Raw genomic sequence first — 18,674 nt, 5'->3', positions numbered from 1 at the left:
ATAAAATGTACTAGGTGCATTTTTAAAAACTCTATTTATATTTGCCCACTTGCTTAATTATTCAAATGTATTTGGGTTTCCAATTGTAGTCTAATGAGTTTCCCCAACTGGAAAGGATTTTTAAGCTGGCAGCACGTCCCAGTTAGCTGACCAGTCATGCAGGCACCACAACCCTCCTCTAGAACTTTAAGACTATTTCATATAAACATTCTTTTGACTATAAAAAATGTTTGGTTTTAAGTGAAAAAAACTTAAAAATCAAGAGAAGTTCTAGTGGAAAAAGGGTGTTTTAAGCCCACACCAGAAACATTGCTAAAGAATAAAGTTAGAAGCTCAAAGTGTTCTAATAGTCTCAGTAATTTTTTGTATCCTGCAGAGGGAAAACAGGAATCCCTTTATTCCAGCAGTACTGACAGCACTCAGCAAAGGGGCTGTCTGTGCATAACATCATCCATTGCATATGGCAGGTTCCCAATCTGCAACATGTTTTGTTCTGGAAACATAAACAAGAGATTTAGACAAACTCCATCAGCAATCATTAACACCTTTGCTGAACAAGCCATCAATAATGCTGTCTCTACATACACAAAAAATTACAGATCTGTCTTTATGCTTCACCAATATATACAGCAAGAGGGAAGGCAATAATAGAAAAATTTAACAATCACATTTTTTTTTTCCCCTGAGGATTCAAGTCAGGGAAATATTCAACAGCTGAGCAACAAAAGTGCTCAGGACCTCACAGAATCTGGCTTTGAATTAAGAGTTACATGTACTTGTTTTTCTTCTAGATCAGCTCATCTCAGTGTCTGCAATATTTTTGCAAGAAAAGCCTAGAACCAGTTTTTTGGCTTTAAAGGAAGAGATACTGAGGCATAGAGAGGACATTTGAGACCCAGAACAAAGAAGTCTCCAGCCCTTTGCTCAGTGCACTCCCTGACCAGACTGACCAGGATGTCTCTTTTCTGCAGGCTGCAGTAAAATTGTGGCTTGCTGGCAAAAAGCTGAACAGATGGTGTGCACTTGAAAAGGCACAGAATTACTGTATATGCAAAATATAATTATATCACTTCCATATGACTAACACAGTTCTCTTCTGGAACAAATTAAAACATATCTGCCACACAGAAATTAACAGTGTGCAAACTAAAACACCATTTCAACAGCACACATCACCCACTTCAAAGCAATTAGATATGAAAACTAAACCACATTTAATGCCTTTGACTTTCAGAGCCTGAACAAGTCAGAGGGAATATTCTGTCAAGAGTATTGGTTTTCTGGAAATATCCGTAATGGCTTTTAAAATTTTGACCTCAGTTAGATTTACTGTGGCTGCTGCTTTGCCATTTAACAAGAAAGAGTAAGCAGACAAACTTAACCATTCCATTAAAAATCCAGCAGTCTGTACTCCTTCATTAGCACTTTGTACCCACTTTTTTGACAGAGAATCCCAACTAAAATCTAGTTTAACTGATCCCAGCTTGGCATGGCTGCACACAACTCTTGCTTACACATTTGCTTTTTCAGGGACTGAAGTTGTTTTCAAATGCACCCACCCATTACAGCAGCTTTCCTCAGAGATCCATGCACATTCCCTTTGAAATCCAGGAGCTGAACTAGCTTTTTAAAACCTTTGCAACTTGCTTCAGCCAAAGGCCTGTGTCAGCATTATAGTTAGTGCTTTTTCTTACCATTTTTTCCCTTTTTTTTTTTTTTTTTTCTTTTAAAGATAAATTTTAGGAAGGAGGTCAAAAGTTAAGGTAATTTATAAATATTACAAATGAATTTCAATCACCTCTGGAGAGGCTATGGCTGCTTCTCAATATTCAGCTTAAGAAGAATACTTCCCAAGGTCCTACAAACACTGCAGCTCTCCAGGGATACCCCAGGGAGATGTTTTGTCAGCTTTGAAGTTTAGTTTTATCACATGGTTTAGTTCCTAATGGATTGCCTTGGTCTCCTGGATGGCATGTTTGTTCAACTTGCCTTCAACTCTGTTTATCCCTTTGTAAAACAGGTATTAAATGCAAGTCAATGCAAGCCAGAATGACAGGGCAGAGGGGGAACATTTTTGCCAGGCTCCCCAATAAGATTCAAACAGATGACAGAGTGAGAGTTGCTCAGTTGTACCACGTATTACACATGTGCATTAACACACTTTTTCCCTTTAAAAAGAAAAAAAAAAGTGCAACTTAAAGGCACATTTTCTCTCTTAGATCTGCCTAGCAGGTCTCACTTTTGATATTTGGAAACATCTACCTCACAGGGGCATTGAGAGGGTGAACATCAGGGTCAAAAACCCCCATATGGCTCAGAGAAAAGAACTTTTCCTTTCAGCTGGAAAGGAGAATAAGGTCATTGACGTATTAATGAATCTTGTAAACTGCCTTAATGAAGTTCTAGTTTTCTTTGCCTTTTTCTGAACTCTGTCACTCCATTATACATGTAAATTTAATTTATTTTGGAGTATATTAAATTTTCTGCTGTACTCATTGCAGTAAGTAATAGTTAGAAGTTAAGAAAACAGAATTCCATTCCTCTGCTAGCAGGGATACAAAAATATAAGTGCCAGTTCCCTTTGCTGCACCATCAGCAAAAAAAAAAAAAAAAAAAAAAAAAAAAATTGTTATATTTACCAGCCCAAAATATAATTATTTTAACTCTTTTCACATGCTTGGAAGTTCATACACATTTCCCAGTCTCAGCAAAACAAATGTAATCTGTCCTAGCAAGCACATACTGAACTTGAAGAAAATTCTAAATTTCATGTAAAAAAATAAGGGGGAGGAGAAGACAATTAATTTCAAAACAGGCTTATGAAAACATTCAAACAATAAGGGAAAAAAAAAAAAAAGAAGCTGTGCAGAGATTTTTAACTTACCACAAGAGTAAAGTACACCGTAAAGAAAAATGATAAACTACTTGTGTAGCCAAGAAAGCCTGTAAAATAACAGTAAAAATAAAAGAGAATTTATAAGGAAAGTGATCCTAATGTACAGCTAAAGCTTTACATTTTAGGCATGTTTTCTATTACAGTGCTTGGTATCTGGGGCTTAGGACTCAGAATAACAACATTCCAACTGCCTGTCACAGATCATTTATGTAGTTTTGTAGGGCAGAATTAGAACTGGCTTACCACTAATGGCATGCTGTAAGTAAATGCAGCTCTTTAATGTTCTGCTGTAAAGATTTTATTTTAGTATTGCAGACAAAATACTACTGCAACCCAAGTAATAGGTTAACTAGGCAGGGCTGGAAGGCAGAACACACTACAACAACTTAAGTAATCACCACCACCAGCAGCCCCCTGCCAGTTTAAATAAATAAATAACCCATTAAGGTTTTAAAGCCTTCAACTGTAATTGCTACTAAAGTAGAATAATATTCGCTTCTCTCCTTTAATTACTCACCAATTTTAGGAAGAAGGGCAAGAGGAAAAACAATGCAGACTGAAGTAAGCAGCAGCAGCAGTCTCCCATCGAGGTACCAAGACCTGTTGGAAAATTGATTCAGGATTGATACAAAGCTCAGGAGTCCTAAAAATATGTTTAACTTAGAACTGTGCTCTTAGACAAAGCAACCACTAGGACAAGAAAAAAAAAAATTTCCTGCCTCACATGCTATCTACATGAATTTGTACTCCTGGTTTCTACACTGATATAAAACAGAGCTCCCAGATAATGAGGGAGGAGAGCATCATTCTGTAAGAAAGCAGCACTGCAAGCAATGTTCTACAGGCAAGTGTCTGCATGGATTAGGAGTCTGATGTGTGCCAATTAATAATTCTCATCAGCACAATATGCAAATCCCTGCCTTGATTTACAGCAATGGTCAGAGGGAAGGGTATTTCATACTTCACAGATTTCCAGCAGAAGTACTCACACAGCACAGTGTGTGTCTAAAACTGGATTAGAGTGAGCTGCATATTTACACACCTGAAGAAACAGCAACATCAATTCCCACTCACTGCTGAGCTTCCCTTCCTTGCATACATCCATGAAAGAGGTAAAGGACAGAAGGGAGTAAAAATTATGCTGATGAAACTGGTAGAAAGTTTATACATAAACCAAGACATATTAGAAAAGCATTGTAGAGGCACATTAAGTCCTCACACATTTAAAGTCTATTTGAAGCATCAAAATCCCATCTCTGAAGTGAGGAAAGCACAGATGGGTAAGTTAAGTAACAGAAACATCTTGAGGGTGCCTGCCCCGACTTGGCAATAACCATATCCTGTACTGATAAACATCTTGCACATCAGCCTCCAACTTTACCACCTATAAACACCTTGACTTTTGACCTTCCAGTTTATTTAGTCCAGGATATGGTTAGCACCTAATAAACAGGCAGCACCTCAAATTATCATGAGGGAAGTACCATAACACCTGTGTTAAAGAAGATTTATCATACAGGTATATTAACTACTGCTATACATCATGGACAGCCACTTGATTCACTTGTTTGAAAAGAAGATGTAATGTAAGTGAACAGAGAAATTTCAAGTTTGAGAGCATCTTCACTGTATCAAACCCAAAGCAACCATTAGCTGACAATGTCTATATTAAAAATGAGTTAAAATACATAATTCTTCAAAAAGTGTATTATTAGCTCCGTGTCCTACTGCTACAGTGAAGAAGCAACTTTGCCAAAATCAGCTTCTTGCTGTAGCATTTATTCTTCATGTTGTTTTTATTTACCATTCATACATTTTTAAACATTTTCTTTCTCTCCAGTCTGGTGGATGTCCAGATTAGGAGGAACAGCATCATGGCAGAGAACATAAGGCTCATGCACTATGTGTATGGGACCTCTGTTTGAATCTCCTGATTCCAAACCCACAGCTGCCACCAAGGCTCACAAGCTCAGCAGAACAGACAGAAAATTATTTTGGTTACTTTATGGCAAATGAAGAAACATTTGTGGGCGAGGGGGGGGAACAGAGAGGAAAACAGCAATGAGGAAATGAAGGAGAAAAAGTAATTTTGTACACTGCTTCATTTTGGAACACCAGTTCTTATACTTAAAAAGACCTCAAAAAAAACTGCATGGAGGACTGGTTATTGGAAAACGTGTCCATTTTCTCCTCAAAGTACTGTTGTAAAATACACTTATTTTCCAAAGGCAGAATAAATGTTTTGATAGTGCCTTTAAAATCAATCTGATCTGTAAATTTAATCCTATATGATAAAAGCATTCAAAATATGAAATACAGAATATAAATCCTTGACTCTGCTGAAAAAGCTTTGGCATGCAGATGTTTCTGCTCCCTCCCCCTTATTTTAACTAAAAGCAGACATTTAAAAATTGCTTTAATTTCATTCCTGAATTCAACAGAACAAGATATTCATATGTTCTAAATTAGGATCTTACTCTCAGTTCGTATCAATTATACAACACACAAGCAAGACAACTTAATTGCATCAATCACATCCTCTGACAGGGTCATTAAATGTTAACAGAGGGCTCACAAATTACAACTTTTTAACACAATCCTCATTTGAAACTATGTTCATGTCATCAAAACTATGTGGGATTCTTGTTATGCAGAGAGAAACATCTCCACTCAATATTAATAAGTGTTCATACTGTATGGTTTTGTTTTTTAGAAAGACATGAGGATGTGTTAGACTGGCTCTGAGCCTTTCAAACACACACACACCTGCTAACCTCTACCTATAAAAACAATTTAATGCACAGAACATTCTTTAAATGGCTTTCCCAAATGTACAGCTCGGGAGGCTTTATGCACATAAAGTACTTTCACAGATAGTTTAACTGACACTTTTGATACATCCCAACTCCAGTTAAGATAAATTCTGCACCAAATGAAAGCGTATCAAATGCTATAATGACTTAACGAACACAGAACAGTTGTGCAATCCCATCTGGAAACAAGTGGCCCAGGTAAAGAAGTATCAAACTATTCAATATTTATGCCCTTTGTATAAATAAGTTGCTTCTTAGGCTTGGCATTTGATTACCTATTTTTTGTTGAACAATTTCCTACCATTAAAAATGTCTGCTAGTAAAAATGTACACTTAACATCTGCAAAAGAATACACAGAAACAAAAGATTATGATCTACCATGGCCATTCATATGGCAAAAGAAATTTAATATAGATGTGGGCACGCATATGTGCATGTTCCTGGAATACTGCTTGGCCACTGCACTTGAACAATTTGCTTGGACAAACAGCAGAGGAGGGAAATTGTGTTAAGTAAACATTGACTGCTGCAAGAACTCCAATTTACGGAGACAGAAACTGGATGAGACCAGGCTGCCAATCACCTAAGCACTGGAGCTGTGGTTAGGATTCCTGTGGACAATTTCAGCTCTTTCTAAATGCAAAGCTGAACTTCATTCCCATCTCCAGCTGTAGTTTCAGCTAAGGAAGAAACATGAGTGTTGGCAGAGCTGACAGATCACTGAGGATTACAACAGCTCAGGTGATTTGTAATAAACAGTTCAACACTGTTGATGTAACCTGAGTGCTCACATCCAGGAGATCTGAGGTAGGACCTGGACAAAGCTGTTGGGAGCATTATCCCACAGGCACCTTAATGAAGAAGTTTTCACAGTGTTTTTTTCAGACAGAAAAACCCTTTGAGCAGCACAGGGTTGAACCTCCAGGCTCTACCTACCAGGAGTTTTCTTAAGCTGTTTGTTTCAAAGTGTATCTTTGCTGAAAGAAAATCACTTTGCATAAACAGAGCTGACATAAAATTAAAACCAGTAGTAAGAGATATTAGATGCTAAATTTGGGGTTGGACAGAGTGGCATACGTGCAGCAGATACAGCAGCAGCTCAATATTACTGTGTATGAAGAGTGAGGCTGAAGTATGAGCTTGAAGGAGAAGGTTACAGCATCCAAATGAAAAGCTGATAACTACCACAGCTGGAAGAGATACATTAGCAGACTAAAAATAACATATATATATAAAATGTAATAGTTTAGAAAAAAAGAGAAAACTGACAAAAAAACCTTACTAAAACTGTGAGGGCCTGGAGGGCAGAAAGACAGAAAGCAAGATTACAACCACAATTAATTTTTCAAACTCATTATAAAATCCAGAAGTTTCAAGTGATAAAATAGAAAAACTAAAGTACCTTTTAACGAACTGATTTCCCACTTAAAATTCACCTACAACAGGAATAATACAAGCATCACACAGCCTCGAGACAATTTCAGCACATTTCAATCCAGAGCAAGTTTTGAGCTCAAAACATCTGAAAATAGCAATTTGGAAAAACAGCTGTAAGGCACTCCAAGATACACTGTTAGGAATGACAGGAGCATGGAATAACTCAAACAGGATATTTCAGTGCTGAAGCTGCAGTGTTTGCCTTAATATTTCTTGTGACAGTTCCAATGGAAATGTGAAGGACACACTCCTTACAAACAGCTTTACAGCTCAACTGCGAAAAATAACTTCTTTACTGGGAGCCAAGTTTAGGAATTATAAACCAAGTCTGGAATCCTGGCATTTTTCCCAAGACAAGTCCAATTACTAGAGCAAGACAACAAAATATTTCCATATAAATGCCTGCCATTTTTTTGTACTGTGATTTTGAATTATGTGAAGTGATAACACGACAGCAGTGGAAATGTTTCTTCTCCTCCCCCTCCCAGTACCTTCCTGCTTCCCCTTTTAAAATATTACAGGAAGGAGATTCCTGTAGATGGAGTTTTGCCACTGACTTTAAGGTCGTAGGATGGGAAATCGCCACGAGGAAAGAAACACGCTCTGTGTGTGTGTGCTGCAAAAGACTTGCACTTGCCAAATACATTTCATATTCCAACAAGTCACGTAAATGACTATTTATTTTACATGTGAGATCAGAGAAGTGTCAGCACCCATCTCTTTCAGCAGTGCTGAACCCCTTTATTCTTCAAGACAAACACAGAATGCACGAAGCATTTTTCCTTACCCACTCTCGGCTCCACTCAAAAGCCCCGCAACAGCCCCGGGAAGTTCAGACTTCACAATTAACAGATAAGATGACATGGCTGCAAACAGAAGCAGGACAGATTTAGCAGAGGAACAGCAGCATCTCAGCCAGCAGGGCTGGACCGGCGGGGCTACGCCTGGAACATCTCAGCTCTGTGTGAGACACCGTGGCACCAGAATCAGAATTTATTTTCTCATATACTTCCTTTAAAAATAGCTGCAAGTACTGCACTGATGTCAGCTAATGCCTCCAAAGAGACTCTTACAATGTGAGTCTTGAAATAAGGAAAACATAATCCAAAGGACTAAAAGGCAAAATAATATAATATATAGGCTTGCCTTTCTACCTGGGAATATAGACCTACAGGCTAGAGACAGACTATAAGGCTGCAGCACTCCTCCTTCCTCTTTATGAGACATTATTCATGATGAGAGTAAACAATATTTGTTTCTCTCAATACAATAGGGTTTTTTAAGGACTCAGTTTTCATAGTTGTTCAATTGCTGTTGTACTAAATAAATATAAGACAGAAATCCAAACAGAAGTATAGGACTTGAAAGGGTTTTTTAATATACTGCAGGGTTTGGTCCTTAGAGCTAAGAGGATTATCAGTGACAGATCCCTGCTTCTCATGACAAATCCATCAGCAACAAGATCCCAACAATAATATCAAGTGCAGAACTGTACAGGAACTGTGAAGCAGAAGAGAAATTATTAGCTACTCTTACAGGATTATTGACTTGAAATTAAGTGGTTTTAATTCTATTCAGCAGAAAGCAATCCAAAAGCTCCTTCACAGCACCACTTTTCTCCTTCACTAAATACTGTGATCAAAGGAATGAATGAGAGGGTTTTTAAATCCCAATTTATAGTAGTCTGATACCTTCACATACTGTTTATGTTGCTTTTTTATGTAACCAGCAGAGAATTATTCAAAAACATCAAGCTTTACAAACAGTTTCAACGAGCATCAAAGCCTAAGTGAAACTAATTTCCATCTGCAGCAGCAAGTAAATTTAGTATTGTGTCAGTAAAAGCTTAGTTACATTCAATCCCTGAAAAAATCTCGTTGTACTCAAATTTTATGGTTCAGTATTTAGTAATTCTTTAGAATTTTACCATGGCATATTTATTCATGCTTTAAAATTAAAACATACATTTTGAAAAGGCAAACCAGCAAACTTTCATAAGCTGGTATTTGAATAAGTTTGTGTGGGTTTTTTAAGGAATTTTTTGAATCTTAAAAGAAAAGATGTGTGGACTCAGACACTGCTGTATTACAGCAGTTAAATTTTGAAGAAAGGGTAAGGTGGTCCCAATAAAGAAAGAGAATTCTATTAACACTAAGTGACATCTACCTACCACAAGGTTAAATTAAAACCATTTGGTAAGTCACTAAATAATAATATTCACTTCTTCATCATTAAACGCTCTGGGTTTTTTCCAATATTTATGTCTATTTAGTGACATGTAGCTGTTGGTTGTGTGTGCTGAGGTATTTATCTGCTGTCCTGATTTATTCTCCTACAATAGAATGTAGGTTCAACCAGAGAGAATTACAGCATGAGTATTGTAAGTCACTAGAATTTGTAAGTAAATTAACCCAATTTTCATGCTAAGTTGCAGGCAGCTGCATATTTTATTCTAATTAAAAAAAAAAAAAATGAAGTGGGGGAGGAGGGAAAGGAAAATCCCTCTAAATTGCAATTCAACCTTATTTAACCATTAGCCTTCTCTCCTGTATGATAGAATACTTTATACACAAGCAGATCCGAATTTTCATATAGTTATGTCCTTCAGAAAGATTTCAAAACTAGTTCTTTTGCAGTATCCACTGCAGAAACCTTCAAATTAATTTCCAGCTCAGATTTCATCCAATATGCAACCTGTCACTCTGCCCTTGCATTCCTATTAGCCTCTGGCTAATCACTTGATCACTTATCCTTTGTTGCTCACTCTTTGTTTTTGAGAGGAGTCCTATTTCACTGAATTCCACTCCTAAGGAAGGAGCCAATCCTGCACCAAGAAACTTGTGCATGCTGAACATTTGTATGCATCTTTCCTCCTTTCTCTGGGCATATGGGAAACAATCTCACATAGTAGGATTTTTTATATTCTCTTGTTTCTACTACAAGATGAATAATGAATATTAAATAATTCTATTTATATCCTGATGTTGGAACCCTAGATAAAAAAAAATATTTAATTTAAGCATCAGGATGTTGATTTTTGCTTAAACAAGACCTAAATCCTGTGCATGAACCTGAGCAGGATGCCCATACTTAATTCAGTTTAAAAAGCCAAATTCTGCTTTTAGTTAATTTGCAAAGTTTTAATTCTCCTCAGGAGAAACAACTCCTTGTAGCTTTACTTGGCCACTGTGTAACTCTGCAACACATTACAGAGTGAGCAAAGAACATGGTTGGTTTGGTTTTTTATAAAGATGAAACTAAAACAAGAAAACTAAAACAATGTGACAGTCTTTTTCTACTTGAGGAATTGAGAGCACAGAATGTGACAGACAAAAAGTCCGGTATCCTTTGCCCCAAATAACAATCTGTACCTCACTTCCCTGACTCAGGTTGTGTTGTACAAATGAAACCTCAGCTCTCCTTGGCAGCCTTGATGTGCCACGGGAAGGAGGAGATTACACAGCCACAGACTGAGCTGTGATACAAGAGAGCACAAGAAAAAGCACAACATCCTTGTGCTGTGATTTACCCTGAAATACTGACATGAGACACCCATTCCAGCACTGAGGGACAAGGTTTCCTGCAGAACAAACCCTGTGCAATGGCCTGGTCTGAGGCTGCAGCAATAGGGGGATGCCACAAGAGCTGAACTAGAACTCCATGAGCAACCTGCACATGGTCACTTCCTAATTTTCAAGTTCTGAATTTGCTATTTGTATATGTTATTTGCCATTTGTATTATGTTAGTTTGAGGTAATTTTCAGTATGCACCAAGAGCTACTTGATGGAGAATGGTTCTGAACTTCTCAACAGGTCTTGACACACCAGAACTCAGCAGAAATCATAATTATGTTATTAGTTTATTATTCTGTACACTTGCACTGGGTTGAAAGCAGTAAGAAATATTGCTCTTAAAATACCTATCACTTTGCCATGATCTGAAAACTTGGTATTAGCTCTTTGACAGAAAAAAACCAAAAAATTTATTCAAATATAAAATAGAGTAATTGCTTTCCACTTCCATTACTACAGCCCGCAGTGCCAGCATGAGCTGTGACTCTATAAATACACACAGCATGCATACATTATTCAGAATGTCTGTGCTGTGCTACCAATATTGCTTAACACTGACCATATGTGCCCCTATCTGAAAAAACAGTTGCTAGAGAAAAGGTTGTTTTTTAAATAGCCCTCAAAATACCTCTTCTGAGGTAGCCCAAACTTAAAATATGTGGGTGGCTGTTTGGCTAAAAGAAAAAAAGTATAACTTTTTCTTATTATCCTACCTAAAAAGAGACCAAGTGCTGAAGTCCACAGCAAGGATGTCAGAGAATGTACAATAAACTTTTAAGTAAAGATGGAATTTATGGTGATATATCCTTTCAAATAATTTCATTGAAGGGACTGACTCTCCTGGTTAGCTTTTCCTCATCTGCCACTGTAGATGATGGTATTAGAGCCCTATAAAGATGTCTTTCATTTTTAAGCACTGTGCAAAGATGGAAACAAGCTCCCCTCCAAACTTCCCCCAGGAGAAGAGAGGGCAGGTACTGGTTTTCATATGTCCTCTTAGTAGAAGCTTTAAAAAGAATGTTGGGAGAATTTATTTGGTTTTAAATATAGATGTAGAATGGAGTATGTGACAGAAGATGTAATCCTTGTTCATATGGACAATTCGAAGAACTGAAACAGGATGTCAATTTCTTTGCTTGTCCTTCTATTATGGAGACTCATCCTGATAAATTTCTGCTCCTCTGCTTCCTTTTCCTTCTATCTTTAGCTTTTACCTGAATTAGTCTGGAACTTACCTATGGCAAGCTTAAAAAACAAACAAAAATCCTTCTTATTGTACACGGAACACACAAGCAGCAGGCTTTTTTTGGTAAAACTTCATTAGTTATAAGTGTACATTTATGCTAAAAGAATAGAAAAGTTTCCTACATAGCTCATCACATATTCCATTCTGTAGTACAGCTGCAGGCTGGTATTTCTGTAATTTTTTTTTCTATTATTTAAAGTAAGGTTAATATTCTTTACAATATCAAACCTTCCAAGAATCTTCCATTCACTGCAATAGGAAAACACAGGAGCATGGGTCATCAATTGTTAAATTAGTACAGGAGCTGACAAACCTGCCCTAAATTAAGGCAGCTCTGCACTGGAAATCCTCACTTTGAATCAGTCAAGATAATTAGGCTTTCAGGTCAAAAGTAAACCATGCTGTGAAAACAAACATTTGAGTTTGTTTGAAAACAGAATTAGATTTCCCATACTTAAAGGAAGCTCAGTAATTTCTTAAGGTATTACAGATGCAGGTCTCAGCATGAAAAAAGCTGTATTTTATTTTATTCCTCCATGATTTGCACCCTTCATTCATTTTCAAAGTTTCTGGAGTATTGTTCTCACTGATTACACAAAGGTTATTCCCATCCGCCCCCTCAGTCTGAAAAAATATTTGCTTTATTTAAGTTTGAAACAAATTTTGCAAATACATTTAGAACTAAACTGCAGAATGGATGAACTTGAGGAGGAGAAAGAAAAACACAAAAGAAAATAATTTGCAATTTAAAAATGTCCTTTAGCTTGATAAAAAGAGGGGTTTAGCTTAATAAAAAGAGGAGTTTATTAGTCTCTGCACAGCATCTCTAAGGAGGCACTTACAGAAAGCACACATATATATAAATATATATTTACATAGGGGGGAGCTAAGTTAAATAGTTCACTGTTTACCTCGGGAAAACAAAGAGGAGGGGATGTGGAACCCAGCAGGAGAAGCTGGGGGCTCCCGAGGCGCCGGGCTGCCGGCAGCTCTCCCGGGAAGGCAGCCCAGGCCAGCAGAGGGTGGTGCTGCTTTTTTGAAATATCTGCTTTGCACAGCGGCTACGCCTCTCCATTGATTCCGGGAAGCTTGAAAAACACGGACCACGCGATTGTAAATACTTATTTAGTGTGTCTTACACTCACAGCAGGGTCTCTGTGTATTGTCTGTCACCTTGACTGTATTAACATAAATACATAAAATCTACAGAGCAGCATCACCCATTGGAAAGAATCCTGTCGCTTCCAGTCACTGCCTGCAGCATTCAGGCAGTGCCGAGGATAAAAATCCCTCCAGGGACACAGAACGAGCTTTTTTCCTCATCACTGATTCTTACAAAGAAGAAAAGTGTGTACCTTTGAGGACACCTTATCTCCAGAATATGGAAACAAAACGCAAAAAGCACCAGTTATAGAAATTACATTGAATTAAACCATATTTATATGAGAAAATAAGTAATTCTTTGTAAAAGTAAGATAGCTGTCTGGAAAGTTTCATTCCAAAGAATGCAATGGCAACTTCGGGACAAGCCAAGGCAGGTTATCTGAAGAAATTGAAAAAAAATATATATTGCAAAAATCCTCACAGAGACTACCTAAGCTCCATGATGGTACTACAGCATTAATCACACTGTTAATAAATTTTGAATGATTAAACTCCTGTTCTCAGCAGTCTGGACTGATGTTTGTGGGCATCACAGCCACCAGGCCCTCTGGGCCTGCCATATCTCAGCCAGCAGTGACCTTCAGCTGATGGCAGCTCCAGCCTGGGAAGCATGCTGCTGGAAAACTCCACATGCTTCCTGCTAGACCTCAGTGCTGGCATTTCTTAGTGCTGGCAAGGGGCTGAGAGCTGCTCTTGTGCAATACTTTATTGTGTTTGTCTCCATTTTTCCACCAGCCTTGCTAAAAATCAGCCCTTCTCTAACTTTATTATACAGGCTTTAGGAGTCCTAAAGATTTTCTCTTGGGTACATGGCTGCAGACTGTCCTCTTTTTCAGTCATACCCACAAAAAGGACAATTCTAGACGGAGAAATTGCTGTCCTCCTTCCTCCCCTGCTTCAGAAAGCTCCTAGGAATCTCACAAAACTTCCCTGGCGGGGAGAGGGAAGGGCTGTGTGATTCCCAGCCACAGCTTTGGCCCACTGTGCCTCATCCATCACTTCCTAGAAGCACAACACTATTAAACAATAGCAGGGAATCCATCCAACTCCAGCTGCTCCTGGGGAGGATGACATGGAGAGCCAGCAGAGCCATGGAACTCAGCATTTCCGACAGCAGCCTGCCTCTCTCCTTGTGTGCCTCCAGGCCTGCAATTCCTCAAGGGCTCTCTCCCTTCTCTGAGGGCACCTGACACCATCAGGGACCCTTCAAGATCCTCTTCTTCACAGCAGGTGAGAAACGGACATAGGGAAGATCACTCCAGAGAAAGATGTGTGTGACAGGAAAGGGTTGATGAACAAACCTGAGCAGCCTGGGAAGTGCAATTTGACAGTTCCCTTTTTCATGTGCTCTTTGCACCCACACACCAAGCAGCCCTGTCAAGAACAAGGCAGTTCACATGACTGTTTACATGAAAGGGCTGCTGGATTGGGTCAAAAAAACAGAAATGGGATGTAAAAATTAGTAGCACTGGCCATCCCATCCAACCTTTTGTTTTCCTTTATTAACAAATACCTATATTTCAAGAACAAGAACATACTCATTATAAGGAAAGCAAGGCAAATGTTCTCTAAGTTTAGTCACTCTAAGCTCTACATATTCTATAAAGTCTTTTGAGTTAGGGTATTAAAATGACCCTAATTTACATTTGGATATTGAAAAGTTAACTCAGTATCCTGGTGCATCCTTAGTTAATCTTGGTACTCTAATGGATTTTGGTATTTGACTGGTATTATGTGGATTAACTAAATGCCTTCCAAGGGACAATTAAAAATCTGCAGGAAAAGTTGAATACTCATGTTAGAGATGCATGTTAAAGTTCCAAACAATGTACTTGAAAACTTGAACATTAATTTGACCAATCAATGCTTTCCTGCAACTGTACAAAAATGTTTATTTTTTTCCCTTGGGTATCCTGGTAATAGAAAAAATCAATTCCCCTATCTACACAAATCCCTGAATGTATGCAATTAGAATGTCAAATTCAAATTTGCACATTAAGCTTTCTTTTAAAAAGACACAAAGATGACAAATTGGAAAGCGTAACTATTAAAATTATTACTAAAATGCTCTCTCCACCACAAATTAACATAAATCACTTCTGCAATTAGGCTATTTTTAGAAGGGATCAGAACAAACTTTAAAAAAAGCCCAGACTAGATGCAGATAGTGACAATAAACCTGGTAAAGTTGCTTAATCACAAGCCATCTTTCATTATCTCATGCTCTCTAATATCTTCTGAAATAAAATACCGTATGATGCAACGCACCCAGGTCTGATGATGGAAGAGGTAACACAAAACAATTTTATTTTTAGCCTTCCTCTGAAATCAAAGATGTTGACAGAGTCTGGATGTCTGCCCAACAGGCACTGTGCTCCTGGTTCCTTCAGCCAGACAGAAAAACAGAAAGAGGGGAACACAGCAAACCAGCATGACAGGCAGAGCCCAGGTTTTACACTTAATTCCAGCATGGATCCCATTCAGGACAAACTACACTCCACACTTTTCCCATGTAAAATCTGCAGAAGGACCAGAAAGACAAGAAAAAATCTTTTATTTCCATGAAGTTTTTAAAGAGTCAAAGCTGTGTGAGAAGTGAAAAGAATTTTTCATATCTTATTTTTTTTAGGAGCCTGTCAGCCTGCAGCACAGTGACCTTCAGAGCTGGTCCTGACGTGGGGGACTTGGACTGCAGCATCCAGCATGCAATGGTTTGGGGCTCTAGAGTTACTGAGCTGAATTTTATTAAGGATGGCACAGAGGAAGTTATGAACTGTGATGAGGAAGAAATGAGAGTCGTATTTCCTTTGACAAGAAAATCTTGTACATGAACACAGAATCTCCAGAACCTGCTCTATGTATCCCTCCTTCTCTTGTACTGTTTATTTAGAGGTCCACTCAAATGGGAAAGGAAATTAAAAGATTTGTTCATTGCTACAGAATATCCTCTAAAACCTGTATGAATAAACAGTCCTTAATCTTGGAGGTGCTATGGTCACTCCTGCCTAAAATTAATGCTTGGATTTTTACAGCCATTTCATTTGGGTAGCTTTGATTATATTTGAACTTTTATATGTAAGAAAATATTCCAATTTTGTCCTGAAAGCACAGTTATTTTGTCTAGTTCTAGGTGCTTACACAGTGACAAAAAACAGCAATCATTGCATTATCTGGACTTGACAGGTAATCTTAAAGGAAAGGAGAACAGCACTGGAATGCTGTTTCCTTCTATTGATGTATGTGAACATGGGTATCCCATGGTGGTAGGGAACAAAGGAGGGAGCTTTCAGATAATTCCCTCATTTAAAAGAAAACATTTACAACAAAATAAAAATTAAAATTTTTCTATTAGACTTCAAACTGTTCTACTTTCACACAAATAATTTCTAAATACTTAGTGACTGTCAAGTGTGTGAACAAACCTGAGTACAAGTCCAAGTAGAAAAACAGGGAGTGTTATGCCATGTACCAAGAAGACAAAATAATGAACAGTAGAAGTGGACAGCCCAGTGATGTAAGTCAGGAAGATAAACTCCCCCAAAAATAAGTTACTGAGCTAAAAAAAGAAAGCTCCCATTAATGCAAAACATATGAAACATCATGGCTAAGTAAACATTCACTTGCTGCACAAATCACTAAAATGCATCAGCAGGTTCCAAAAGCAAAACACAAAACACATGATCTGATAAAATGCAGCTACCAGATACAAATGTACAGGACAGCAGAGAGGAGATGCTGCTTCCTTGAGCTCCTTTCAATGAGCAGTGCAGCTCTAAAGGATGTGCTCCACATCCTGGGATGCAGCAACAGGCAGAGAATCCAATCCCCAGAATTCTCCCATCTATCCCACAACTACAGCCCTTCTGCTCAGCACCATCACAGAAGTCCTTCCCTTAAGTTTTCTGTCCTTTTAATCAGTTTCTTAAAAACACTTTAATTATTTTGGTGCTCGTGGAGCTTTGAAGCCTGGCAAAGATTTATTATTGAGCATATGAAGTCTCTTACCTCCAATATTCTGGATAATTATTGTAGTTGCAACAAGGACCTATAAAAAAATTGATTTCTTTAGAAAGGGTAAGAAGGATAACTAAAATCACATGTCTACAGCAGGCATAAACCACATGTGTATTATTTTAAACACACCAGATGTAGCAGTGATAACAAGTCCTGAAAGGAAGGGAATCTTCTCTTTAGCGAGGAGTTTAACACATGGATACCAGCACAATCTAAAATGAACATGGAAACAAAAATTCTTCCTGAAAATATCATATTTTTATTCTGAAACAAAGCAAGAGTAATTATACAGTGAAGCCTGTTGTGCACAAGAGAAGGTTTTTAAATCACTGAAAACATAAGTGCATTCTAACTGATATCAGGTGAACACAAATGAAAATTATCATTTATCTCTGAAAAGACAGACAGCAGAGATTTGTACAAGTTCAAGTGGACCTCCTTACTCCAGAATATTTTTGACTGTCAGGAATGTCATTGCTTTTTAAAACTTGTAAACCAGATAGACTTTTCCTTAGCACTTGTGATTATTCATACTGGACTGATATGGAAGCAAAAATGATCACAGGCAATTAAAAAACTTGTCTGAATAAAAAAAAAATAATTTCCAACTGAAAAAACCATAAAAGTGGCTATGAAGTTTTTCCAATGTATTCTTTTGAGTTTAGCTCCAAGATATCATGAGCTTCAGTTTTCTTTCTGCCTACTGCTCTTCTTGATATAGGACATTTCCTAAATGAGTGCTGCCATTAAGTCAACTTGGAAAAAAAATAAGCTGCAGTAATGAGAAGAAGTACAAATTTGGCTTTTTGAAAAAAATAATTTCAGATTTAAAATTAATTGAAAGTCAGTTCAAAACTCACCAAGGAAAGGAAAGAAAAATTGTATCTTGGAATTTGCCATAGATGGAAACAAATAGTTCACACCTTTGGAAAGGGAGAATCAGCAATCTTCCAACAGCAGAATATTTCCATTCTTACAAATCTCAGAAAAATACATTTGAAAGGAAATCAGCAGGTTGAGTAATTGCTCTACTTCAAGAGTAGTTAACCAGTAGTTTACTCAAACTAAGCTGCCAGTTCAAGCAAGGTTCTACAGTGGCCTGGCAGTATCATCCCCTATGTGTGAGGGAGAAGTAAGTACTGCTGCAGAGAAAAAAGAAAAAAAAAAAAAGTCATCTGTGCCTGACTGACATGAGAACTATTCAGGGATAGATGAGAATTCAGAATGGTTGTGGTGAAGTAGAAAAGCCTAAAAATCAACAAGATCAGTTAGAAGCAAAGCAAGGCATTCAGGAAGCAGACCTCAAATACAAGACTTAAAGAGTTACTGGATTGCAAAGAGAAAACAGTCTGAGATAACACACTCAGAAGCAGCAAAGCCTGTCTTGCAGGCAAGTTTAAAGAAAAGTGTATAAATATCAAAGATGCTTCAGCAACAAAGACAACTGCTCCAGAAAACATCAGTTCACCAGGAAAGCTTGGTGAACTTTGATTATTTTATCAAAAGAACAGCTTCCCAACACAGAAATAT

General features: G+C 37.7%; 1 protein-coding gene across 1 annotated transcript in view; it reads right to left on the bottom strand.

Moving 5' to 3' along the window:
* SLC38A6 (solute carrier family 38 member 6) overlaps positions 1–18,674 on the bottom strand; it is a 38,141-nt gene that overhangs the window by 12,356 nt on the left and 7,111 nt on the right. The window contains exons 5-8 of the mRNA XM_053980309.1: positions 17,136–17,175; positions 7,935–8,013; positions 3,414–3,496; positions 2,885–2,943 (exon numbers count right to left, since the gene is read on the bottom strand). Coding sequence (XP_053836284.1) covers positions 2,885–2,943; positions 3,414–3,496; positions 7,935–8,013; positions 17,136–17,175 — 261 coding nt within the window. The remainder of the gene's footprint in view (positions 1–2,884; positions 2,944–3,413; positions 3,497–7,934; positions 8,014–17,135; positions 17,176–18,674) is intronic.

The sequence above is a fragment of the Vidua macroura genome, chromosome 6 (genome assembly GCF_024509145.1).
Source record: "Vidua macroura isolate BioBank_ID:100142 chromosome 6, ASM2450914v1, whole genome shotgun sequence".
Taxonomy (NCBI): Eukaryota; Metazoa; Chordata; class Aves; order Passeriformes; family Viduidae; genus Vidua; species Vidua macroura.
The sequence above is the reverse complement of the archived record's forward strand: the minus strand, read 5'-3'. Positions and strand labels throughout refer to the sequence as shown.